At 45.7% G+C, this 26682-nt stretch overlaps 1 protein-coding gene across 2 annotated transcripts in view; it reads right to left on the bottom strand.

Moving 5' to 3' along the window:
• Positions 1-26682, bottom strand: part of CPM (carboxypeptidase M) — a 74497-nt gene that overhangs the window by 29427 nt on the left and 18388 nt on the right. For both annotated transcript variants that reach the window (XM_084878919.1, XM_084878918.1), the window contains exon 3: positions 268-365. In XM_084878919.1, coding sequence (XP_084735045.1) covers positions 268-365 — 98 coding nt within the window. The remainder of the gene's footprint in view (positions 1-267; positions 366-26682) is intronic.

The raw sequence follows: 26682 nt of genomic DNA, 5'->3' as shown, positions 1-26682 counted from the left end.
GGCTGGCAGTTGAGTCCGGGCACGGCTGGTCTTCCAGACCCGACACAACAGCAGCTCTCGTCGCCCTCGCAGGACACCGGGTACACAACCAAATGCCTGCGATGGCTGCTGGGCCCCGGCTGCTTAATTCTCTCCGAAGGCCCCACAGGAAGGCCTTTCCAGGTTCTTTGCTGTAGTTTATGCTGCCCCTTGGCACTTAGGCAGAGCTCAAAAGACCTGAGCGGAGTTTCTGTGGTGACAGTTCACCTATGCAGGCCCCATACATACCTCATCTCCGTGCATATTGGCCACGTACTTGAACTCTGGAATCCCGATTCTGTGTTCCCTTGGTGAGCGTCCCACGACAAGAACCCACAGGTTTCTGCCTTTATAGGGAAGAAAAAGACCGGAAAATAAGTTGTCTTTAAGAATGACACGTGGACTCTGGGAGAATGACCAAGGGAAACCACCGCTGCCCCCAATTAAAGCTCCGTGATGCTGCAGTTCGCGACGAGCACCGCCAGGCTTGAAGGGCCCCAGGGTACTGCCAGCCCAGACCCTGCACTTCACACAAATGTGTAACTTACTGTTTCACAATGTGATATTTAAAAACTGAAGGCTAGCCCTAGCTGGTTTGGCTCAGTGGATAAGAGTGTTGGCCTGCAGACTGAAAGGTCCCAGGTTCGATTACAGTCAGGGCACATGCCCAGTGGGCAGACTCGGTCCCCGGTGGGGGGTGTGCAGGAGGCAGCTGATCAATGATTCTCTCATCATTGATGTTTCTATCTCTCTCTCCCTCTCCTTTCCTCTCTGAAATAAATAAAAATATATTTTTTTAAAAAACAAACAAAAAAACCCTGAAGATTTGTTAGGTGACATAGATCTCATTTTTCCAAAATGCTTATCATATGCTCTGCGCTGAATTTCTAGTGCCTTATAGGAAACTGGCGGCCAGGTGCACAGAGTCGTGCACCGGTGGGGTCCCTCGGCCTGGCCTGCAGCGATCGGGCCCAAACCGGCTCTCTGACATCCCCCGACGGTCCTGCATTGTGAGGGGGTGATTCTCAGGTGGTGCACCCCAGAATCAGTCTCCCTCCTCTCTGCTTCCAGGTGTGTCACCCGAGAAACGCAGTTACTAAGTCACCACAGCTCAGCAGCTTCTGTGTTGAGCATCTGCCCCCTGGTGGTGAGTGTACATCATAGCAACCGATTGGAGCATCTACCTCCTGGTGGTCAGTGCACGTCATAGCTACTGATCGGATGGTTGCATAGGCTTATATACATACTAGAGGCCCGGTGCATGAAATTCATGCAGAGGGGTATCCTCTCAGCCTAGCCTACACCCTCTCCAATCCAGGACCCCTTGGGGGATGTCCGACTGCCAGTTTAGGGATTGGGTCTAAATCGGCAGTCGGACATCCCTCTCACAATGCTGGACCGCTGGCTCCCAATCGCTCACCTGCCTGCCTGGTTGCCGCTAACTGCCAGCCAAGTCACCCCCAACTGGCCCCTCCATGCCGCCTGGTTGCTCCTAACAGCCCCCTACCCCCCGCCTGGTCTCCCCTTACTACCCCCCCACCCCCTGCTGGCCTGGTCACCTCCAACTGCCTCCCCTGCCAGCCTAGTCTCCCCTCACTGCCCCCCATGCCAGCCTAATTACCCCCAACTGCCCCTCCTTCCCACTGGCCTGGTCACTCCTCATGGTGCCCCCACTGGCCAAGTCTCTCCTAATTGCCCCCCCCCCCTGGCCTGGTCACCCCTTACTGCCCCCCCTGTCAGCCTGGTCACCCCCAATTGCCTCCCCTGCTAGCCTAATTGCCCCCAATTCCCCTCCCCCACCAACCTGGTCATCCCTCACTAACCCCCCTGCCGGCCTGGTCCCCTCATAAAGCCTGCTTCTTCAGTCATTTGGTTGTCCCTCACTAATCCCATTGCCAGCCTGTTGGTAGCCAGCCATCTTGTGAGGGCATGAAGGTTAATTTGCATATTACACCTTTATTATATAGGATATACTAGAGGCCCGGTGCATGAAATCTATGCACGGGTGTTGGAGGAATGTCCCTCAGCCCAGCCTGCACCCTCTTGCAATCCAGAATCCATCGAGTAGGGTCCCCAGGCCTGTCTTACAATCGGGGCTTATCCGGGCTTTCCTATCGGCTGCAGGCAGCTGGCCCCACTCCTGCCACTGCCACTGCTTGCCATGTGCAGCACTGCCCCCCACCCCCGCCACTGGTCACCTCCCTCTGCGGGGGACAGGCGTGGGGTGCGATTGCTTGGCTGGCCTGGGCCTTCCTCTGCGGGTGATCACTGGCCAGCCCCTCACACCCGCCACAGCATCGCTGGCCGGTGACCTGTGCCTCCCTCTATGGGCCAATCAATTGTGGGACCCCCAGACTGAACACCCCACAGAGGGAGGCCCCACCCACCCGCCACAGCACCTCCTGGTCACGTAGCCTGGGCCCCACAGAGGGAGGCCCTGCTTACCCGGCTGGGGCTCTGCGATTGATCGCTGCGCGGAGGGTGGCCTGGGCCTCCCTCTGTGGGACCCTCATGGGGTGATGGCGGGGGGCCCCCAACCAATCACATCACACCGCTTTGTCTGGCCTGGTGCCAGTGTGTGTCATAGTGTGGTCAGCAGAAGGTTGTCCAGACAATCATTCTGCTGTTTGGTAGATTTGCATATTAACTTTTATTAATGTGTGTGTGTGTGTGTGTGTGTGTGTGTATCTTTCTAATTCACACTATTACACAAACTTCAATTGTAGTTGATGGTTCACTGGAAGGTGCCATGATTCTCAGGGCAAGGAAAGGGAAAAAGATAAAGAAAAAAAACAACAGCCGCTAAACGTGTAACTCAGAAGGGAGCTTGTTCTTGAGGTGAGGAACTGACTCTTGTATTCATATGCTGGTGGGACACACTCCTTTGCTGATACGACTGTCAGAGTATCCGTGAAGCGCATCATTGATGTGAAGGAGTCCTGTAAACTGGGAACCACAACGTACCCTAATAATCCCTACTAACAATACCTCTAGGTCCCAACTGTGTCAGAGGGTGTGACGTGGGCAGGAAGGACAGAGACTACGGTCTCTGGGGATTCGCTCTGTGCAGGCATCACGGTCTATACCCCAGCCCACAGGTCATCCCTTGTCAAAACTCACCGAGGGGGGTCTTTAACCAAACTTTACAAATGAGAACACTGATCTTCAAAACATATTAAGTGAACTGCTTATGACCACACAGCCAGCCAGGAGGAGACTATGAGTTGAGCCCCAGAGCCAAGACCAGAATCCTGCCGATTTGATTTCAATTCTGGCGCTCCTTCCACTAGCGAAAACGGCCCCTCAGGAGGCTCGGCTTCCTAACCAGGAAACGGAAGAGGTCCCTTTCAATTCGATAGTCCTCTGGCTCTTTTACTGCAAACATTTTAGAATTAGAGATTGGGGATTGTGTGTTTGAATTCTATCACATTTATACATGGTTCAAATATCTGTGATAGCCAAGCCTTCTGTGGAATTTAAGAGCCCAGGAAAGGAATTTAACAGCAGCTAATGGGCTAATGTAGAGCAGGTTTCCGCAGAATTTCAGCTCTATTCCTTAAATCGGGGGTCCCACAGGCTAGGGACACACAGCTGCCAGAAGACGTTGGACTTATCTTTTGCACAATTTATTCCTTTTGTTGTTATTATTGTTAATTCTCATCTGAAGATACTCTTCCATTGACTTTTAGAGAGAGTAGAAGGGAAGGAGGAAAGGGGGGAGGGGAGGGGAGAGAAAGGGAGAGAAGGAGACAGAGAGAGAGAGAGAGAGAGAGAGAGAGAGAGAGAGAGAGAGAGAGAGAAAGGGAGAGAGAGAAGGAGAGAGAGAGAGAGAAAGAGAGAGAGAAAGAGAGAGAGAGACATTGATGTGAGACACATCAATTGGTTGCCTCCTGCATGTGCCCTGACCAAGGCCAGGGCTGGAGTCTTCAATTGAGATACACGCCCTTGACTGGAATCGAACCTGGGACCCTCCAGTCCGCAGACTGACACTCCACCCACTGAGCCAAATGGGCTCGGGCTCCAGCATTTATTCTTACTATAACAATATTTTAGAGAAGTCTGTCATGACAAGGTGATAGCTTTAAATTTGGTAACTGCAGGAATCCTCAGAAAATAACCCCAAAATGCAGTTTATCTGACTGATGCCACTTGTTCATTGCACTTATTTAGTACCGCTTTCCCCAGGCATTTATCCAGGCGATTAGACTGTACAGATAAGCAGGTCACACTCTATACCCAGGGAGTTTCTGACCCGGTGGACAAGAGCAACATGCAAACATATCATTACACTGGACTGTGACAGAAGATCATGGAACAGTTGCGAAAAGGTATTGATGGCGGTGGATGTCGAATAAAAGAAATGGTTAGCTTTTTCCAAGGAAAGGGCGCATGTAAGACTTGGTTTTAGATCCGATGTCTGAACAGAGTTCTGAAGAACGATTCTGAGTGTGCCATACGGAGAAGGACAATCCGCGAGAACCATTTCATTAACCAGCACCTCCTATTGGCCCATAACACCGATTCGCAGGCCATCCGGAGCCAAAATTAACATCCGCACGGGAAGCAAGGAAGAACTTTTCCTGAGAAGCGAGCTATCAAACCGGGCTCTCGGGGCTTCCTGGGGAATGCTTTCAGGTAGCGCTTCGTGCTTTTAAAGCTAGGACAATCACAGGTTTGTACACAATAAGGTCTAGTCTAAGGTGACCAGACAGTCCCAACTTTTAACAATTTGTCCCATGTCCCGCTGAGTTTTAAAAAAGTCCAAAAGATTTAAAAGAATCTTTCCAAAAATCGGGACTTTTTAAAAATGCCGTGGGATGCGGGACAAATTGTTAGAAATCGGGACTGTCCCGCCAAAAGCGGGACGTCTGATCCCCTTAGTCCAGGGGTCCTCAAACTTTTTAAAGTGGGGGCCAGATCACGGTCCCTCAGAGAGCTGGAGGGCCGGACTATATGAACTACTAATTCCTACTGTAACACCTCGGCTGCGCTCACTGCCCAAAAAACCTGGAGGGCAGGATCAGACTCCCCTGGGGGCTGCATGTGGCCCGCGGGCCGTAGTTTGAAGACCCCTGCCTTAGTCTAATCCCCTCCTAGGTAAGGGAAAATGTCAAAATCATCTCAACGAAATATTTACCAATGGTTATACTTATCACCCTACCTCTGTGGCAGCTGGCCTGCTACACAGAGGACAGTGTCAGACACAGAACCCCGACCTGGTACGGAGAGCCAGTATTATTTGGTTTAAGGAAGGAGAGAAGCCAATAAAACCTAAGAAATACTTTAATGGGAAACTCACTTCCCATCACGTTAGCACAGATGGCCCCTACGTGAACTGCAAGAGGAGACACTGACCTTGAATAAACCTCAGCGGCACAAAGTCTCAGGAGGAAACCAAGTGATAAATCCGGAAGATAGTCACACAAAGCTTTAGGAGCGACCAACCTCGGGAAGGGCGCTGACCACCTTCTCCAATGAACACCGGCTGTCTGGCTTAGACATGAATGCACAAAAGAACAAACGATTTACTTTTCACAGCCTGGTTGCCAAGGTGAGGGTAATTTATTTATTTATTTATTTATTATTATTATTATTTTAATATATTTTATTGATATTTTACAGAGAGGAAAGGAGAGAGATAGAGAGCTAGAAACATCGATGAGAGAGAAACATCAACCAGCTGCCTCTTGCACACCCCCTAAAGGGGATGTGCCTGCAACTAATGTACATGCCCTTGACCAGAATCGAACCTGGGACCTTTTAGTCCGCAGACCGATGCTCTACCACTGAGCCAAACCGGTTTTGGCCAAGGTGAGGGTAATTTAAACAAGATTTTTTTTCTCTCTCTCTATATCAAGGTTGGAAAGGTTATTGCTAGTACCAGGTGTGCTTAAGAGTTCTGAAGTGCCGGGACTTTTTCTCCTCGTTACAAAGTAAACAAAACGGGGTTCCAAGTATTTCAGTGTCTGTATTCAGGAACTCACGTGGGGCTTGACACAAATCCCAGTGCTCTCACCGGGAGCCGGACGGGTTCGGCTGGGAAGACTGGGAAAACTCTTACCATTCAGAAGGCTTCATCAACACCCACACGGCACAAGAAAGCAGGCAAGAAGTGCCCAAAGTTCTCTAGGCGTTGAGAAGGAAGTAGGAGAAGCGCGGTAAATTAAGGTAGAAATGGGAGGAGTGCCGTTCCCACGTCGGAATCACCTGGATCCTTGTAAAAATGCCAGCCCCTGAACCCCGTCTCCTAAACTCGAAGCAGGAGGCCTGAAACCTGCATTTAATAGGCTTCTTTGGTGATTCAGGGCCCATTAAAGTTTTAAAGCTGCTGAGACTGGGGCGGTAAACAACCAGGTAGATCTGGGAGGCAGTCGATCTTTTGGTAAAATCATCTCATTTTACATATAATCAAAAATATATCTCTCTGCTAACAAATAGACTTCTGCTATATCTTTTTAAATGGCTGCTTAATGTCTTATACATAAATGGACTACAATTTACTCAACCAATGCTCTGTTGGTAGGTGTCCAACAATAAATGATCCTACCTAATAAAAGAATTATATGCAAATTAACCATCACTCCACTATTCCCACAAGCCACACCCACCAACCAGTCAGAGCAAGTATGCAAATTAACCCCAACCAAGATGGCTGAGGCCACAGAGAGCAGGAGGGAGGCTTGGGTTTCCCTGCAATGGAGGAAGCCAAGCTTCTGCAGCCCTGGCCAGCCTAGGCCTCCACTCCAGGCTACAAAGTTTCAATTATGGAAGGTAAACAAATCCAAACAGAAATGGCTGCTGGCCATGGAGCAAGCAGAAGGCTTGGCTTTGCTCCAGGCTACAAAGTTTCAATTGTAGAAGGTAAATAAATTCCAGATACCAGGGCCTCTGCTTGGGTCACCAGGGGGCATGGCTGGACTGCAAACCACCACAGGCCCCTCTCCCAGGCTCCCCCACACCCCAAAGGAACCCCCACCCTGGTCCAGGATACCCTTCAGGGCAAACCAGCTGGCTCACACCCATGCATCAGGCCACTATTCTAAATAATAAAAGAGTAATATGCAGATTGACCATCACTCCAACACACAATAGCTTCCCCCATGTGGTTAAAGATCCTGCCCCCAATGTGGACACCAGATGGCCACCACAAGATGGCCAGCAGGGAAGGGCAGTTGGGAGGGACCAGGCCTGCAAGGGAGGGCAGTTGGAGGTGATCAACCCTGCAGGGGAGGGCAGTTAGGGGTGACCAGGTCAGCAGAGGAGGGAAGTTGGGGGCAAACAGGCTGGCAAGGGAGCAGTTAGAAATCAATCAGGCTGGCAGGGGAGTGGTAAGGGGGTGATCAGGCTGGCAGGCAGAAGCGGTTAGGGGCAATCAGGAAGGCAAGCAGGTGAGCAGTTGGAAGCCAGCAGTCTTGGATTGTGAGAGGGATGTCTGACTGCCCGTTTAGACCCGATCCCGGTGGGTCTAAACAGGCAGTCGGACATCCCTCAAGGAGTCCCAGGTTGGAGAGGGTGCAGGCTGGGCAGTGGGATACCACCCCCCCACCCCATGTATGAATTTTGTGCACCGGGCCTCTAGTTTTATATAAATGTCAGCAAGTCCACTGAGATTATGCACAGAATTTATAACATAAAAACATTTAATCATTTGAAAGAAATCAGAAAGCAAAATTATATAATGACAGCCACCTGAAACAGACTGCTTGTTTTAAAAATATCAGAGAAGGAAATAGCACCATAGCATATAAAGCCGTAAATTAAATAATGGATGAGTCCCTTACAAGATTTTTTATTTTTATTTTATTATTTATTTATTTATTTATTTATTTATTTTTATTGATTTCTTACAGAGAGGAAGAGAGAGGGATAGAGAGTTAGAAACATCGATGAGAAAGAATCATCGATCAGCTGTGTCTTATACACCCCCTACTGGGGATGTGCCCGCAACCAAAGTACATGCCCTTGACCAGACTCGAACCCGGGACCTTTCAGTCCACAGGCCAACGCTCTATCCACTGAGCCAAACTGGTTCCGGCACAAGATTTTAAAAAAATATATATATTTTATTGATTTCTTACAGAGAGGAAGAGAGAGAGATAGAGAGTTAGAAACATCGATGAGAGAGAGACATCCATCAGCTGCATCTTGCACACCCCCTGCTGGGGATGTGCCGGCAACCAAGGTATCAAACCTGGGACCTTTCAGTCCGCAGGCCGATACTCTATCCAGTGAGCCAAACCGGTTTCAGCCTTACAAGAATTTTTTAAATGATGTTTTTAAATAAACCATATAAATTATGCTACAAAAAAAAAAAAAAAGAAAGGAACAAAGAATTATTGAAAATAACCCATTACTTAAATCAGGTTATAAACTCAGCATCTAAAGTTCACACCTGCTAAGCGGCTCATTACAAAAAGAAGAAACAAACAACAAAAAAACAACAACAAATAAAGCCAACAAAAAACACCCCCCCAAAAAACAACAAAAACCTGACACACAAAACAAGGACAAAAAGCACGGGCAAAAGTTTCCAGAATGGCTACCCTTGCAGAGCAGTATTCACAGCTCAACGCATTTTACCTACATCCACTTAACATGACCACCGGCAGCAGGAGGCGCTGAATGACCTTTCGCACAGGTGGGTACAGTCTTAAGTGACCTAAGGCTGCACCCCTCAGGCACTGAATCAGAAACGGGGTGGGCGGTGGGGGTAGGGGGGGGTAAGGACCTGCAGTCTGCGTTTTAATCAGAATCCAGGGACTCTCACTTGCACTAGTGTAAGAACCTCTGTAACCAGGAATGAAGCTGGGTCACCCACCCACAGAATCTGCTCAGTTCTTAACCCCTCAGCTGCATGCTCTAGTCACCTAAGGGATGAAAAATATCAAAGACAAAAATCACGGAAACCTGACCCAAACCTGACCTGTACCGCTTCTGGTGCTGAGATATTTTTCTTCCTCCGGGCTGAAGAACCGGGAGGAGGAGGCTGAAGGGCCAAGTTAAAGCTATCGTTGCTCCCGTTGGTGTGCAAACCCAAGAGCGGTCTGCCAGCCGGTGTATCTGTGCCCCTAAAACTGTTCTCTATGTAAGGGCACCGCAAGCCCAAAGCTGTGGAGTCTGGAGGGGCTGTGCTTCCTGGGATCTGGCCACCAGGTGTTTTCCCTGCAATACGTTTGGCCGCTGGTCAACAAAGAGGCGAAGAAGCAGAGTGGATGAGGCAGCCACAGAAGGAAAGACATAGACAAAACCCATATGCTGCCTACATATCCTGTTTCTGCAACCCAAAATTCATGCAAACGTCTCTCCTTCGTGGCAAACTGCCCAGGGCTCACTGTGGCTTCTGCATGGACTTGAAGGGTTCTGGCCAGCCCGTGTGAACCCCCAGCCCGTTTCTGTACTGGCAAAGCCGAGAACCCACACTTACACAGGCGCAATACTCTCCCCTCACCTACACCCCCCACAGCAGCCATGCAATCCCATGTCAGCCATGCAATCCCATGAAGCTTAACTGCCATTTCCTGTGCACTGGGCCTGGAATTCCCGGCCTTGTTCGTGAACACAGGAGCTTGTCAAGAAGGGGTCTGGAAGGGAACCGGGGTCCCGGGAGTCCTGCTGCTGCTACTGTTACAAAAGCCAGTGCTCCGCTCCGCCTGGAAGCAGCGTGGGGCTGGGCTGGGTTTTTGCCCAAGGCGACTCTATTCCACATGATCACCTGCTAAACTTGTCCAGTTTTGTTCTTACAGCACTGTAAGGTGTCATGCACATTCACTGTACTTGTCGACTGATCGTGGACGGTCAAGAAATTACCATTAAAGGTACGGAAAGCACTATCTTAACATAGAATACCATAGTTAAGGCATCACTGGCAAAGCCTATCTCGGGAATTTTTTCCCTGGGTAATCTCATTATAAATACATGCACCATCAAATAGTATTCGTATGTGGACAAATACGATTCCAGAGCTGATGTAATGCTTTGAATTCCAGGAGTGCAAATTTGAGCATGAAAAGAGAGAGAGAGAGAGAGAGAGAGAGAGAGAGAGAGAGAGAGAGAGAGAGAGAGAGAGAGAGAGAGATACCAAAAGCACCTAAATACTTGCCCCGTGGTTAAGGAAAGGGGGGCGACCTCAGCGAGGTGGGCAGGGAGGCGGTTAAGGATGAGCGGAGACACGGTGGCAGGCAAGGGTGGCCCAGGAACGTGCTGGAACACAGCGCCTGACCAGGAATCGGGGACTGGACGGCAAAGACGGGCTGACCACAGGCCCAAGATGAAGCTGCACTTGGCACCTGCACTGTCACCTGCACCAAAGCCCTGAGGGGCTAAACGCAGCTCCCCAAGGTGACCAGACTCAGTGGATCCTCCAAAAAAATCAGATACATCTCCATAGTGTCAGGGACCATCCTACACAAAGACTTAACTCCGTTTTCTCACACACTCATTCATCAATAGGTACTGCCTGCCTGTCCCAAGCCGGTTCTCGTCGGCTAAAACAAATGTAAATCCCTCACCCATTATATTGCCAAGAAAAACACCAAATTCTGTAGTTCTGACATCACTTTCATCACTTGCATCCCACCTTCCCACACACACCAGGCTCTAGCCTCTCGCCTCTTATTTTTAATGCTCAACAGGATCTTACACTTATTGAGAAGCTGACTAGCGGTCAGAATAAAGGCAGTGTCTTTTCCTCATTGGCTAAACAAGAAGCTGAAGAAGCATTCACTGCGCTTTACAAGATTCCGAATGCATTTCTGTAAACAAGTCATCCCTGTTCTTAGCTGCAAAATCAAGCTGATCCTGACGCAGGCAGTGTAATGTACAGGAGAGATCTTTTCTCGGACTCCCAGTCCTGTACCGTGCGTACAAAGGTGTCAGAGAAAACGAACCACCCTTCCAGACACACCTCGGGGAACACTGTTAAATTCTCCAAGACAAAGCGTCTTCATAAACATGTTTTTCCAGTTTGGAAGGGAAAAACAGAATTCCCGCTTTCCGGAGTGTTCTCCAGGTGCAAATGTAAACATTTGGGGGAGGGAAGGGTTTAAAAATGAGAGAAAACTGTATGTACGTACAGATTTTAAAATCGGGAAAAATAGAATAGTAAAAAACAAACTAAACAAGAACCCAAAGCATTATGCTCTGAAATCATAACCAGTGGCAAATTAAAGGAACATTTTTCTTTTTTCACCTAAACTACCGAGAGGGTTTTTTTTCTTCTTCTTTTTTCCATTTTCCAGGTAAGTCCTATGTCTTTCGTGAAATTCCAATACTTACACTGCAATTCTGCAATTATCTCTGAAGTCAATGAAATTAAGAAAAAAGTCCCAATTCTCTGGAAGGTCATTTCCCCGCCCCTTTGGATAAGCAGATGCAGACGTAGTGCAAATCTGGCCTGGCAGTGTGTGCATTATTGGGGTGTAGCCTGCGGACTCAAGCAAGGTTCAAAATCGTCACCACTTCACCCATCCTTTTGGGGCACAGATCCATCTTGTCCTTTGTTTCCTTGACCTTTTGGTCTCTGCTCCAAGAGGCTGCTGGCCAATAGGGCGGCTGGATCCTCAGGGATGGCTTCGACTACTATTGCTTTTGTCCCTCCGGGGAGAGGGCACTGGGCCTGTCATTCTTAATTATGTGTATTTCCAGAAAGAGCCAACCATCTGCCTTATCTTCAACACATTCACTTTCTTCTGCATGAATAGTCCTTTGTCCACCTAATCAAAGGGCCAACGTCCACTTGCCTTTTCAAGGCTTAGCTGAAAGCCCCCTCCATCCAACACCTTTCTGACCCTCCTCCTCCTGGGGACCATCCCTTATTGGCCTAGTTCCTCTCCCCTCTGAACGCTGATGGCACTTCTGCAACCCGGCCCCGAACACTTCCGGAGCCACGGGCTTTCCTGCCGGCCAGGGAGTGTGATGTCTGGGCTGGCAGCACAGCATAGCCTGCCACGTATCTAGTTGATTGGCCAATATTGCTAAATGAATGAATGACGGGATGAAATAATAAACGACTGAGGAAGTCCAGCTGGATGCGGGGTCACCTTTGATCCAGAGATTAGATTATTTCCATTTGAAAAGCAATCTAATTGATGAAAAAGTCGGCAGCCACACTGAGGTGGCCTCTGAAAAGAACACAGATCATTCCCGAGCCATGCACCTTCTTGGAGCGCTTCTGTATGAGAGAGTGCCGAGATCTAAGCCAGTGATACGGCTTTGGGTTCGACCCTTCGGACATCAGGGGGGGTTGAGATTTCGTTTGCTTACACATTTGCCCCGTGGCACTGATGTTTATCAGTACCTGAGAAATGCAGATGTCAGGTTCTGTTTTATTTCTTCCTGAACAGGTGAGTGGAGAGGCTTAGGGAATCTCCACTTCTAAATCAGGGATTCTTTTTCAATTGAGAAAAAAGAAAGGACAAATCTGAAGATGCACTGAGCTGGAATACATTTTCTTTTCTTCTTTTTTTAATTTCAAGAGTCAAGACTCCCAGAGAAGTGGCTTGTCTCATTAGTCACCCACCATCAACCCAAACAGGATTCTACAATAGAAGATTCCTCTGCTCCCTCCTCTGCCAGCCCCACCCTCTCTCTTCCTCCCACTCTATTCCCAGGTCAGAGGCTGATGAATCTGTTCCCCTCCATCTAAGAATTTTAATTTTGAAGCTATAAATTAGGACATTATAAGGAATTTTTAAAAATGGAGTTCTAAAAACCAGCCACAATTCTCATGTCCCAACCATCATGGTTTCCCTATGTTCCCTTCTCATCTTTTTTTTCTTTTTCTTTTCTTCATAGAGACAGGAAACTTGTTTTTAAGTCACTGAAGTGAAACCCCCTAGAGGCCTCCTACTATAAAAAGCTGAGAACTTCTGCTTTTGGTCCCTGGGGAGAGAAAGCAAACATAATCACATCATCTTATCTAATAGTACAACAAGTACTTAAAAAGATTTTTTTAATGCTATTTGATTTTTATTTTAAAATATATTTTATTGATTTTAGAGAGGAAGGGAGAGGGAGAGAGAGATAGAAACATCAATGATGATAGGGGCCGAAACCGGTTTGGTTCAGTGGATAGAGCATCAGCCTGCGGACTGAAGGGTCCCGGGTTCGATTCCGGTCAAGGGCACATACCTTGGTTGCGGGCACATCCCCAGTGGGGGGTGTACAGGAGGCAGCTGATCGATGATTCTCTCTCATTGATGTTTCTAACTCTATCCCTCTCTCTTCCTCTCTGTAAAAAAAATCAATAAAATATATTTATTTAAAAAATGATGAGAGGGAATCATTGATTGGCTGCCTCCTGCATGCCCCCTACTGGGGATCAAGCCCACAACCCAGCCATATGCCCTTGGCAAGAATTGAACCAGGGACCCTGCAGGCTGAGGCTCTATCCATTGAGCCAAACCAGCTAGGGCAGTGGTCAGCAAACCTCGGCTTACAAGCCACATGTGGTTCTTTGGCCCCTTGAGTGTGGCTCTTCCACAAAACACCACGTGTGGGCGTGCACGTACAGTGCGATTGAAACGTCACGGCCCATGTGCAGAAGTCAGTTTTCGGCCTGGGTGATTCTATTTTGAAGAAGTGGCGTTAGATGTCAGGTTCTGTTTTATCGAGAGCCACGGTTTGCTGACCACTAAGCTAGGGCAATGTTATTTTTAAAAATATGACAATTACAGCTAACCCTATACCTGGATCGTCCACTTGAAGGCTCTCTTATGGTTGGTCAGGGCCATTCTGGCTCAGTGTTGGGGTTTTGGTTCTTTCTCCCCACTTGGTGTTTTTATCTCTTATGAGTTCCTGTGGGTGTCACATGGCTATCATTTATGATGAGCTCAATTCATACCCATTTGACATAAAGAAAAGCAGTTTGTTGGAGTGCTTATCCTTATTGCCTATATTTGCTACCATTGGGCTCATTTTTTTTAAAATATATTTTTATTGATTTTGTACAGAGAGGAAGGGAGAGAGATAGTTAGAAACATAGATGAGAGAGAGTCAACGATCAGCTGCCTCTTGCACACCCCCTACCGGGGATATGCCCGCAACCAAGGTACATGCCCTTGACCAGAATCGAACCCGGGACCCTTCAGTCCCCAAGCCGACGCTCTATCCACTGAGCCAAACCGGTCTCAGCTGGGCTCATTTTTTTAGTGGCAAAAAACAAGGGTAATCTCTAGCGTCCTCATAGACTGCTTTGGAGATCTCCGGCCTGGCTTCAGGGGACCCCCCGATGGAGCCCAGGCCACGGGGCATACGAAGAGCACAACATTTGATCATTGTAAACAACTAAGTCTTTTCTTAGGAGAAGATTTTCTTCTGCTATAATATCTTCCCTTGAAAATTAGTTTTCATTTTTATAAAAAAATTGATTTGAAAACAAAAGCCTATATCTCAGCTACCCATGTCTTTCTAATGGGTTTTGTAAAATGCTTTACTTTGCTGATAGATATTCTCCTATTTATTCCAGTAAGCTAAATGATTGTAATAAAAGGACAACTCCGGGAAAAAAACAACACACACACACACACAAAACAAACAAAAAAACAAAACGTTTTCTTTCCATCATCCTACTCCCTGCGTCTGTGTCCTAAAAGGCTTTCATTTGAAAGTGAAATAAGCCAGAGTCCAGACCAGGATGCTGAGCTCCGGACAGCAGGAGAAGCCCTGACATTGCCAAGATGAGGTTCCTACAAGAGCTAAAGTGAACAATGGTGGCTTCTCACTAGCAACTTTGCTCTGGGGTTTAAATCCATCAATGGCTCAATAGTTTAGTAATGACATCAAAACCAGTATTTCAGCAGCACACTATCTCAAAACAGCATCTAAAATTTCTTATAAGGTGCCAAAACCGGTTTGGCTCAGAGGTAGAGCGTCGGTCTGTGGACTGAAAGGTCCCAGGTTCGATTCTGGTCAAGGGCATGTACATTGGTTGCGGCCACATCCCCGGCAGGGTGTGTGCAAGAGGCAGCTGGTTGATGTTTCTCTCTCATCGACGTTTCTAGCACTCGATCCCTCTCTCTTCCTCTCTAAAAAACCAATAAAATATATTTTTTTAAAATAATAAAAATAAAATTTCTTATAAGGTATGCAGTATCCCTTTAGTGGCACCTCATAAAAAGATGAAGATGCAGGTTCCAGAATCAGGTTTAAAGCCCTAGCCCAGTGGTTGGCAAACTGCAGCTTGAAAGCCACATGTGGCTCTTTGGCCCCTTGAGTGTTCTAACACCACTTCTTCAAAATAGAATCACCCAGGCCGAAAACCGACTTCTGTGCATGGGCCACGAAGTTTCAAACGTACTGTACGTGTGCGCCCACACGTGGTATTTTGTGGAAGAGCCACACTCAAGGGGCCAAAGAGCTGCATGTGGCTCACGAGCTGTGGCTTGCCAACCACTGCCCTAGCCATTTTGTAGTGGGCAAGTTACTAATTCTCTCTGAGTGGATCAGTTTTCTCATTTGTGTTATGGGATTAATTTTACCTGTACATTATGGGGTTGTGATCTCATTCAATTCTCACACTCTTTACAAAAGAGTGCCAGAAACATGGTAAGCTCACATTTGTTTGGGGGCTTGAGAGCACCGGGTTGGCTGTTGACAAACTCTAGGCCCTAACATATGACACAGTATTAGAGCAATTAAAGAAAAAAATTCAAATATAAACTGCCTCCATAAAATTTAGAGAGGTCACATGTCAACAGTTAGCAGCAATGCATGTTCCAGAGGGTCTGCAGATCAGCTCAGATAGACCAGACACGTGGGAGATTTTTAAAAAGTGACGTGTGGATTCAGAAAGCAGAAGGGGCTACCTTCAGAGCATGTCCTTCAAAACCTAGTAGCACAAAAACAGCCAGGTGGACTTACTTTTTAAGTCCAAGGACTGCATCTCACTGAGAATTCCCAGGACAACATGCCCGAGGACAGTGCTGGGCCCGGGAGCAGGTCACCTTGGCAAATTGCGCTGAAACATTAACCATAAACACGTCTTTCACAGCATTTCCCTACAGGGCCTGTTGCCAGAGTGATTGAGCTATTGCATAGATTTTAACTATCTCCAGGCTCACCCATGTAAGATTTCCAGCCTGGCCCTGCGGTGGAGAGATTTCACCTCGTTACTGTGCGAGGGCAGCCTGGGAACTTGGCAATGAGGGATCGGTTCATTAGGAATCAGTCAATGACATAAAACTGACTCAATCCGAGCCGGTCAATGGCAACAAAAGGCAGGGCAACTGTCCCAGGTTAGGAGACAAAAGAGATATGACACTCCGTGCAATGTGTTTCCAATCCTTTATTGGATTCTAAGAGGGGGCAAAAAGTTATAAAAGGCATTCTTGGAACCACTAGAGAACTTTAAAATGGTTTATTGAATGATCATTATTTTTCTTAATTTAATAATGGTGTGTTGTGGTGAGGTGGAGAGAAGTCATTTTTAAATGGTGCATGCTGAAGGGTTTAGTAAATAAGCATGCCATTTACCAGGTCTAATGGTTTAGCAAAAATCTGTAGATGGAGCTTATGAGAGAGAGAGAAAGCAAATGTGGCAAAAGAGTGAGACCTGGAGGACTTACAGGAAGACTATTCATTTTACTATTTTTACAAATTTTCTGTAGGTTTGAAAATTTTAAAAATAAACAGCTGAGAGGGAGAGAGGGGAGTTTAAAAATGGTTAAGGTAGAAACATTATGGTTTGATCTGGCTTCTGGCTTCTGTAGCTTGTCAAGGTGAGATGCGGGATCAAGAAAAGTCAGAGCTGATCACCTGAAACAAGAAGCCATGCGGAGGGAATGAGGCCCCAAGTGAGAAATTCACAGGCTGCCTCTTCCCTTCGAAAGCACAGAACTGTGCTAGAGAAGGGGTAAACATTACCATGGAAGCTCTCCAAAACAAAGGCACCTTAGCTGATTAATCTCCCTAACTATTCAGAAGGAAAAACCATCTTGATGCAAATATCAATGTCGACTAAAGAACAGACATTTTAATTTTTATACAACAAGAAAAAAAACTATAAAAATATTTTTAGATTCTATGATTTATGTGATCATTGAGTCTTCTGGTCACCAAGTCATTCATCTAATCAAGTCCAAGTGATTAACATAGGATGTGAATCAGGAATCAGTAAAGCTGGAGTTTGGGCAATTGAGTCATGACTTTCATCTCTTCCTTAAGATTGGACTTTGGGTCACGGAAAGAGAAATGTAGATGCTTGAAATTGTTCTCTCTGCCTCAATTCTATCACCACTCCTCTTTGGGCTTTGATTAGAACAGATCAGCAAGACTATTGCAGGAGACGGAGGGAGGCGAGGCAGTATCAGTGGCTACTGAGGAGAAGAGTGTGAGAGAGAAGGGCCTGAATAGCATGCAGCCTGTGTACTTGGATGCAGAAGCTCTGCTTTATCCAGTGGACATCAATGAAGGGCCATATATTTGTGGCTTTCAAGGATTCTTTTAATTTATCCCTTAACAAAGTCATAGCCTATATTTATTGTCAACAAACTTAAGAAGCTATATGATAATTACTCAACCTCCTTCAAATGAGTGTTAAGAATGAGATTTACTTCATTTATGTTGTTCAATTTAAAAAAATATTTTTATTGATATCAGAGAGAAAGGGAGAGGGAGAAGGAGATAGAAACATCAATGATAAGAGAGAATCATTTACCGACTGCCTCTTTCACACCCTTCGCTAGGGATCATGTTGGCAACCTGAGCATGTGCCCTGGCCAGGAATCGAACCATGACCTGCTGGTCCATGGATGGATGCTCCAACTACTGAGCCAGGCTGTCTAGGCCTGTTGTTCATTTTTAATAAAGCCAAGAATATGAGCATACTTTAACACTATAGTCCTAGATCATTTAAACCAACTAACAAATTTCTATAACAAAGTAGCTTGTTAAATTTGCTGTACCTACCGTTGCCAAGTCAATACAAATATGTTGACTTTTTACAAAATGCACAGCCAGTGTGGCCCAGCGGTTGAGTGTCGACCTATGAACCAGGAGGTCATGGGTTCCATTCCCAGTCAGGGCACATGACCAGGTTGCCAGCTCAATTCCAATGTGGGTGTGGAGGCAATCGATTAATGATTCTCTCTCATCATTGATATTTCTGTCTCCCTCTCCCTTCCTCTCTGAAATCAATTTAAAAAACACACACAACATTTTAAAAAAAAGAACCGGTGCCTACACATTCATTTCATCACAACACCCTACCTTTTCAAAATTATCAACAGATTTTCCAAGCTTACAAAACAATTGATGCTTTAAGTAGACCCATTGACTATGACCACTCACCGAGAAGCATTATAAGATAAGCTGCTTTAGTAGGGAATTTCATGATTTGGGACTTTGCCAGCATTTCACTGATTATTTTACTATTAGCATTATGAGAGGGTGTAGTATATTTAAGTGATGTCATAATCATGGAATCTGAGGAAAATCTCAAAGATTTCAGAAAATCGTATCTGCCTAAAATGCTAATATTTAACATAATTTCCAAAGTATTTTCATCTACTTCATCTTATTTAGTCTTCAAGAGAAACCCTATGGGACAGGTAAAGCAGATGTCATTATCTTCACTTTACAATTGAGAACACTGAGTTCAAACCAGTAGCTTTGAACTGGTTTTCTGTTTACTCAACTCTAAGATTAATGTTTACTCCACATTCCTCTGTAATCACCTTAGGTGCAATAGGTATTTGTCTTTCTGAGAACAAAAACTTGAGGCATCTAACTCCCAAATTCACAAGGTATCTCTAACTCCCAAAACAAAGCAAGAGCTTCCTCTCCCAGGTCCATCTCCCCACCAGACAAAAACAACCATTACTAAGTCACTTCTCCAATCTTGGCATTAGATTCGTCAACCAGAAGATGCTTTCAGGAATGCCATGGGCTTACTTTCTTTTGTGTCTATAAGAGCTGTGATGCCAAAACCGGTTTGGCTCAGTGGATAGAGCGTCGGCCCGCGGACTGAAGGGTCCCAGGTTCGATTCCGGTCAAGGCATCATGTACCTTGGTTGTGGGCACATCCCCAGGAGGAGCTGTGCGAGAGGCAGCTGGTCGATGATAATCTCTCACTGATGTTTCTAACTCTCAATCCCTCTCTCTTCCTCTCTGTAAAAAAATCAATTAAAAAATATATTAAAAAAAAAAAAAAAGAGCTCTGAGACACTAACTCGTCATCACTCAAAGCCAATGTTAGCTGCCTAGTAGGCCTGTGCACACAATGACAAAGAAACCACCATTTATATTGGAAGATACTAAGTTTCCCAACAGTGTCTCTGGCTGCGCATTTACAATGGATCGATCGATCGTAAGTCTTTTCTGCCCTGAAGATCTTAGCTTCAACTGTGCACCCACAACTCGCCTTTCACTCAATCTGTCTCAAAGAGCAACACTGACTGCTTAGGCCCAGTACTGCCTGCCAGAGCAGACCCAAGATTCCATGGGCCACCGCCAATGAACATCGGAAGGTCAAAGCATCTCCCAAGCCCAACGCTCTGGCTTCATCCAATGCTATAATTAGCTTCATCTCCTATCAGCTCCTCCCTGAAAATATGGGCTGAGCTGTGCCCATTTCGGAAGAAGCATGAGGAAACGCAGTTGTTAATAAGCCACCCGAGCTTACTCACCCATTAAAGCACATCTTATCTCGATCTTGGCTAGTTTGTATACGTTTAATGAATGATTCATGCCCTGCCAATTTCACAAAGGATATGAGGCAGCGTGGTCACACAGCACATTGCTCACTGGCAAGCTATTCCCAAGAAAGAGTGGGCCAGATGCCTAGAATTGATTTCACGCGCATAAATGTATGATGCAAGTCAGGCCTCTTAAAAAGCACCTACGTTTCCAAGGGCTGCGACACAGGAACCTCACTGAAAAGTCCAAATAAACATTAGGAGCCGCTCCAGCTGTGCTTTTGGACTCCATGAGGCACTTTCTCACAATGGGTGGAGGTAGCCTCGGTTCCTCTCACAGTCACAGCTCTGCACCCATCGTGTGCAGCACGTGAGGGCCAGCCATTATCCTTTCTGACAGCGTGCCTCTGTTCCCCTCAATTGAGGTTAAGAAATTGGTAGACAAGGGACCTCATTAGCCTACACTCAATCAGATGATTGGACTGAAAGATTGTGGCGGATTCTTAAGAGAAGATGGCCTCAAGATTTCCCAGGGTTTTCTCATTGCTCAACAAACACTTCGGCAATACTCAGCCAAAGGATTACAAATCAGGTAATACCTTGAGACATGCCCAACCACTACTCAGAATTAGATGCGCTCTCACAGGCCAATAATGAGGTATGGTTCAAGCCACACAGGTAAGCTGGCATAAAATGGTATGACAAAGGCCCAGCGGAAAAGCTGGGAGAATCGGTTTAGCCGTGGCTTTTGCATTTGAGTGGGAGGGGAAGAAGAAGAAACCGTGGAGGGTGTGGGTGGTGATCTAGTCACACAGGATGACTTCTACCTCATGGAGATAAACTTGGGCAAGCTAGAGCCACACCATTAAAATACAGGAAGATTGTTAAACAGCTCTCCTATAAGCATCAGAGGGGTTCAGAGAAATCTTATTGCAGGCATTTTATATAGTGTTCCTGCATTTTTGTGGATTTTTCAGGTAAGCTGAATCTGTGGATTCGGTCATTCTCAAAAACATCTTTTGCTCAGCTTATGCAATCCTGTCACCGCCAGAGTGAAGCTGACCAACAGCAGACGAGGCCAGTGGCATCACCGAATTTCTTACAAGTGTATCTCTGCACCGCCTACCACGGAACCACCTGAGGCGTTTATCACACTGCAGACCCAGGGCTCCACCCAGAATGGGACTCTCTGGATGTGAGTTCAGGAGTCTGAGTGTTTTACAACACCTCAGCTAACTACAGAATATACTATTAAAAAACAAAACAAAAAACACCACTCTTCAGTAAAATAATATAAAAGCGTGTATATTACAGCTCACTATGGATTTTATTTTATTTATTTATTTTAAAATATATTTTCTTGATTTTTTACAGAGAGGAAGGGAGAGGGATCGAGAGTTAGAAACATTGGTGAGGAGAGAGAAACATTGATCAGCTGCCTCCTGCACACCCCTACTGGGGATGTGCCCGCAACCAAGGTACATGTCCTTGACCGGAATGGAACCTGGGACCTTCCAGTCCACATGCCGACGCTCTATCCACTGAGCCAAACCGGTTTTGGCATCACTGGGGATTTTATAAAGTGGACATACAGTTGTGCAGCCAGCACCCTAAAAGTACCTTTATCCTCCTTTCAGGCACTACTCCCTGTGGATTCATTCATACTGCTCATTCTCAGGGCAGTAGAGTACTCCACTGTGTGATGCAGAGCAAACTGAGAGCCACTGCCTTCCAGAATGAAGTGTGCAGGAGCCGTCCCTGCATGGATGTGCCACCACCCATGGCAGAAGGCACGCTCCTCCACTTCTGCCAGAAGGTCAAGCTCCACCAGGAACTGTGGAACTCACACTGTGACCGAAGTCAGATGTGCCGCGGCAGCAGCTGTTTTCCACCTTCTCACAGGCTCTGATAACCCGGAGGCAGTACATAAACCTTCTCCTGACAGGCTTTTCAGCGCTGCCCCAGGAAGGTTCATCAGAGTAGAATTCTGTTCTGCTCACTGCCTCTGCCAAACCAGCCCGTTTGGAGGCATTAACATAGTGGCTATGCTTACTGGGAGCCAGACTATCTAGTTCCAAACTGTAAATCTGCTGCATCTTATGTGGCCCTGGCACCCTGCTGACCTCTTTGGAGCCTCAGTTTCCACATAAGTAAAATAAGGCTATGATTTATATCTCAGTAAGCTTTGAAAATATGCCCCCCCCCCCCGAAAAAAAAAACAAAAAAAAAAACCACACACACACACACACACACAAAACAAAACAACAACAACAAGACTAAGTGTGTACCTCTTGGGCTTGTTATAGGAAGTAAATGAGCTAATGTTCGAAAACACGTAGAACAGGGTCTGGCACGTAGCAAGCAGGCAAGCAGGACTGATAGATGAATTGGCATTTCTAAACTCACTGGTGTAACAGACACCAAAGGGCCGGGTGGGTTTTGTGCCAAAGGAAGAAAGGCCCTGAGATGACTGAGTGGATCAGCCCAGACCAGTTCCCCTTTAAAGAATTGTATCTTCTGAAGGTTTGTTCATTTGTCACCCCTATTTCTGTCACACAACATTCCCTTTCTTAAATCTAAAAGGTGCTAATTAACAGGCCTACACACTTAGGAATGCACTTTTAACCTCTGGTAGCCAGAACTAAGGGGAATCAAGTAAACCATTAATCCCGGGTTCGGTTATTCTCAAACAGGCTGCTATTCCAAACTCGATTGTGTCCCAGATGATGGATTCACAATTCCGTTACGAATGGAAATACTGCAGCATCCACTCTCCGGTTCATTTTATCTTGTTTTCTGAAGCTATGACCTTTTGCGTATTTGAGACGGCTCATTATTTCCTGAGCTGCTGCGACAGCCAGGACACAAGGCCAGGCGCGAGTTCATCTTTTTGCCCCGTCCCTATCCAGATCCCTGAGGACCAAATCTATTCCACAGGCCACAGCCTCCTGTCCCCATCCCTGCACCTTTGCTTCCCTGGACAGTCACTCTCTACGTGTCTTTCCAAAACCTGCACAGCTCTTTCTGCTTACAGAAATCATACATGTTTTTTGTTGTTTTTTTTTAAAAAAACATGAACATTCAAAACATATATACTGTAGGATATGAAGTCTATCCATACACCACTCAACTCACAAAAATAGATTCCAGATGGATTCAGGTGCTAAATATAAAAACGAAAACTATAAAAATATTGGGGGGGAAAAGTACAGGCTATATTTATGGTCTTGGGGTAAAAAAGAAAAAAGGCCTTTTAAAATGAGACATAAAACATAAAAGCATAAATAAAAAGATTGATGAGTATGACCTCATAAAAGTTTAAAAGTTCAGTAATGCAAAATACATTGAAAATAAAGCTTAAAAGACAAGCCACAGAATGGGTGAAAATAGTTGCCACATATATAATAATGTCTAAGAAAGCCTACAAATGAGAAAAATAAGAGTGTTTCTCAGGACACAAGGAAGCAGAAATGGCCAGCAGGCTTTGCAAGTAGGTTCCACAGGGCAGGGATCCGTGCTTGGTCACAGCATCTACAGCACAATCTCCATATGTACAGAATGTGAAATGGAGTAAAAACATGCCCATTCTGATTCTTCATGACAAAAATACAATTTCAAATGGAGGTTTTTATTTTTACCCTTGGATTGGAAATTAGGATGTGGGGCTGGGAGTGAAATAACATCTCACCGAAGAGCAATTTGTCGGTATCTACCAAGTGCAAAAAGGCACGTACCGTCTGACTTAGCAACGCCTACCTTGGGAAATGAGAGCTCATGTGCTGTTCAAGGCTGTGGATCACAGCATTGCTTGGAAATACTTGAAAGTTGAAGTGCCCTAAATACTCATCAATATGGAAACTATTAAATAAGCTATGATAAGATCAGACTGGGAATAGTATGAAGTAGTTAAAAATAGAGAGGTATGCCTACATGTACCAACCCCCAACATACAGAGAGAAAAAAATGGTAAGTTGAGTGACATGATAAAATGAAACTATATTTATGTGCATCTAGGTAAATGCATACAAAAAAGTTTGCATATGAACTTTCTTCCCTTCACAGTATATTCTGGATATTTCCCAAGTCATAACATAAAAATATATCTTTTTCTTTTAAAAATATATTTTCATTGATTTCAGAGAGGAAGGTTAGAAGGAGAGAGGGAGATAGAAACATTAGTGATAAGAGAGAATCATTGATTGGCTGCCTTCTGCATGCCCCCTACCGAGGATTGAACTCACAACCTGGGCATGTGCCCTTGACTGGAATCGAGTCTGGGGTCCGGTCAGTTCGCAGGCTGATGCTCTATCCACTGAGCCAAATCAGTTAGGGCTTCCTCATTCTTTTTTAGAAAGTTTGTATAAAGCTCCATTGGCTGGGTATAACATTAACTAATCAAATCTCTATTGATGACTCTTTTTAACAGCTTTATTGAGATAGAATTCACACACCATACAATTCATCCATTTTAAGTGTACAAGTTAATGGTTTTGGAAAGTTACGTTAGTTTTTTAAAAATTGTGTAAAACAACATAAAATTTGTCATTTTAACCATTTAAAGTATACAATTCAATAGCATTTATTAGGCAACTATCATTCATTTCATACTATTATAAATAATGCTCTAAATCCACCCCTCATATTTTGTAGAAAAGTGTTTCTCTATAGGATAGAAAACTCATTTGCTGAGGGCCAGTGATAAGAAGAAACTTGGGATGGTCTTTTCCTGAGTACTACATTATTGTTCAATGTGATTCTGAACCTCATAAAAACATAAGGGATTTTCCAAAGCAAATGCACAAGTGGAAAACAAAAACACTCTTATTTTTCTATGTTCATTCACATTGTTGCGTGTAGAAATACAAGCCAATAAAAGCAAAAGATGATTCGTTACCCAGTATCTGAGTGTACATATGCTAGACCCCAATGGCATCCGTTATCTGGTATCTGGCAGCTCATCTGGAGTCTTTTTGGCCAACCGTACCACAAGCCACTGGCCCCTCAGAGAGAGACACCTTCTTGATATTAGATCTGGTTTCCCACTCTGGACTTCAGTCTTATTAGAGGGTGACACTCGGCAATTCAGGTAAAATCCAGAGGCCTCAGGTTCCTCTTCTGAAAACTGGAGGCGCTAGCCTGGATGCTGTAGCTGGTATGGCTGGGAGTGCTGACACGAATGAGGTCAGCCTACACCTGCCGGTGTGGTGGGAGGAGGAGCCGCGCTCTGCAGACTGGGAGTTCAGGTCTGAATCTGCCAGCTTCTGCTTTAGGGCCCGGGGCAAGTCACCAGCAAGTCAGAAGCTGTCAGTTGGTACTTATCTTACAGGACGCTGTGAAACTCAGTGAGATAAAGCAGGCGTGTTGCTTCTCTCGTGTTGCTTCTCTCGTGCCCGACACCAAAGATGCCCTCAGTAAACAGCAGCTTCAAGTATTTTAAACATCAAAGCACGTGATAGTGCCATTTTCCTAGATTGCCACGTATCCTGTTCCTGTGATAGCAATGCCAGCAGCACAGACTTCGGCAGCATTTACCACGTGCCAATCACATTTTGAGCATTTAACATCTATTTTACGTTGTCAACCTATGGTGTCAACACTATTATTTCCATTTTACAAAACAGGAAATAGGCACACCAGAAGGCAAGAAACTGATCCAGAAAAAAATAGTTAAATAGCCAAACCAGGATTTCAACCCAGGTTGTCTGGACTCTTCAGAGTCTGTGTCCTCAGCCACTACCGTGTTTCTCCGAAAATAAGACATCCTCCGAAAATAAGACCTAGCACATGGAAAGATAAGACATCCCCTGAAAATAAGACCTAGCGCAACTTTGGGAGAAAAAATTAATATAAGACACTGTCTTATTTTCGGGGAAACAGGGTATTAACCTGGAAGACCATTGTTTCACAGATACCTGAGGAGTGATGAGTGTGGGTATAAATATGGCATTTCCCCCTATTCTGGAAGATCCCAATTTCAATACCTGATCCCCAGATCTTTTTCTTACCACGATTTTTAAAATTAAGGTTATTTTGATAAACACTGAATTTATGTTTAAAATGACTGCCAGATGATAACTTGTTTAAAGGCGGCGATAGTAAAGGAACGAAGATAAGAAAAGGCATTATTACACTTCCATGGGCCACTTAGGACCTTAAGATCACACCAGGGTTCCTAGGAGCCTAAGATGTTTTTGGAACTCAAATGCTTGGAGAGTTACCATCTCTCATGATGGACAGCACTCTGGTCCATTAGCTGGCTATTTCCCTAGAGTTTCCACCTTAAAATGGAATGGTTTCTCACTAGACCACATGTACTATTATACCAGCTCATGATAGGTCCCTGAGAGGAATAAAGGTCTGGTGTGCTGCTGCATGGAGCATGTCCCAGTGCCGGGCAGCCTGGGATTCTGTTAATTTACCCAATATAAAAGGTTATTTTGTCTTCTTTAATCCACTTCTAGCTCCATCCCTAACATGCAGGGAAAAGCTTTCCCCTGCTAGCAAGTGGCGAGGAATGACAGTTCCGTGTTAACCCGGCCATCTCCCTCACAGGATGCACAGGAATAAGGCTGGTCAGCATACCTCAAATGCCCCTATCCTGCACCGCCACCTTCTCTTCCCAGATGTTAAGGATGCTGAGTGGAATCTGTCCTATCAGTTGGGTGGCTTGATGTCTTCCCTCACAGGTTCTGCAGCCTGAGCATCTGAGGCATCTTACACTGATCTCATTGGAAAACCCAAGTTCCCGATGGCCAGGTTCAGCTCCCTACTCCCCAGTTCCACCTTGTCAATCAGCAGAGTCTGTGTAAGTCTGAGTCTCAGTTGTGCGGAGGGAGCTCCTCAGCCCAAGAAAACCAGGAAAGGTGGTGAAGTGTTTCTGAGCATTTTGAGATCTGTAGAGAGACTGTATCTGCTTCGAGCAAAGCAAGGAAGTGGGTGAGGGGAAGGTCAAGAGACCTGTTGCCCAGCTCAACATACAGATGACCAGCCCAGACACTCTGCTATTTACACACGCTCCTGGCATTCGGCTTGG

Source organism: Pipistrellus hanaki (assembly GCF_964339955.1).
Source record: "Pipistrellus hanaki genome assembly, chromosome: 3".
Lineage (NCBI taxonomy): Eukaryota > Metazoa > Chordata > Mammalia > Chiroptera > Vespertilionidae > Pipistrellus > Pipistrellus hanaki.
The sequence above is the reverse complement of the archived record's forward strand: the minus strand, read 5'-3'. Positions and strand labels throughout refer to the sequence as shown.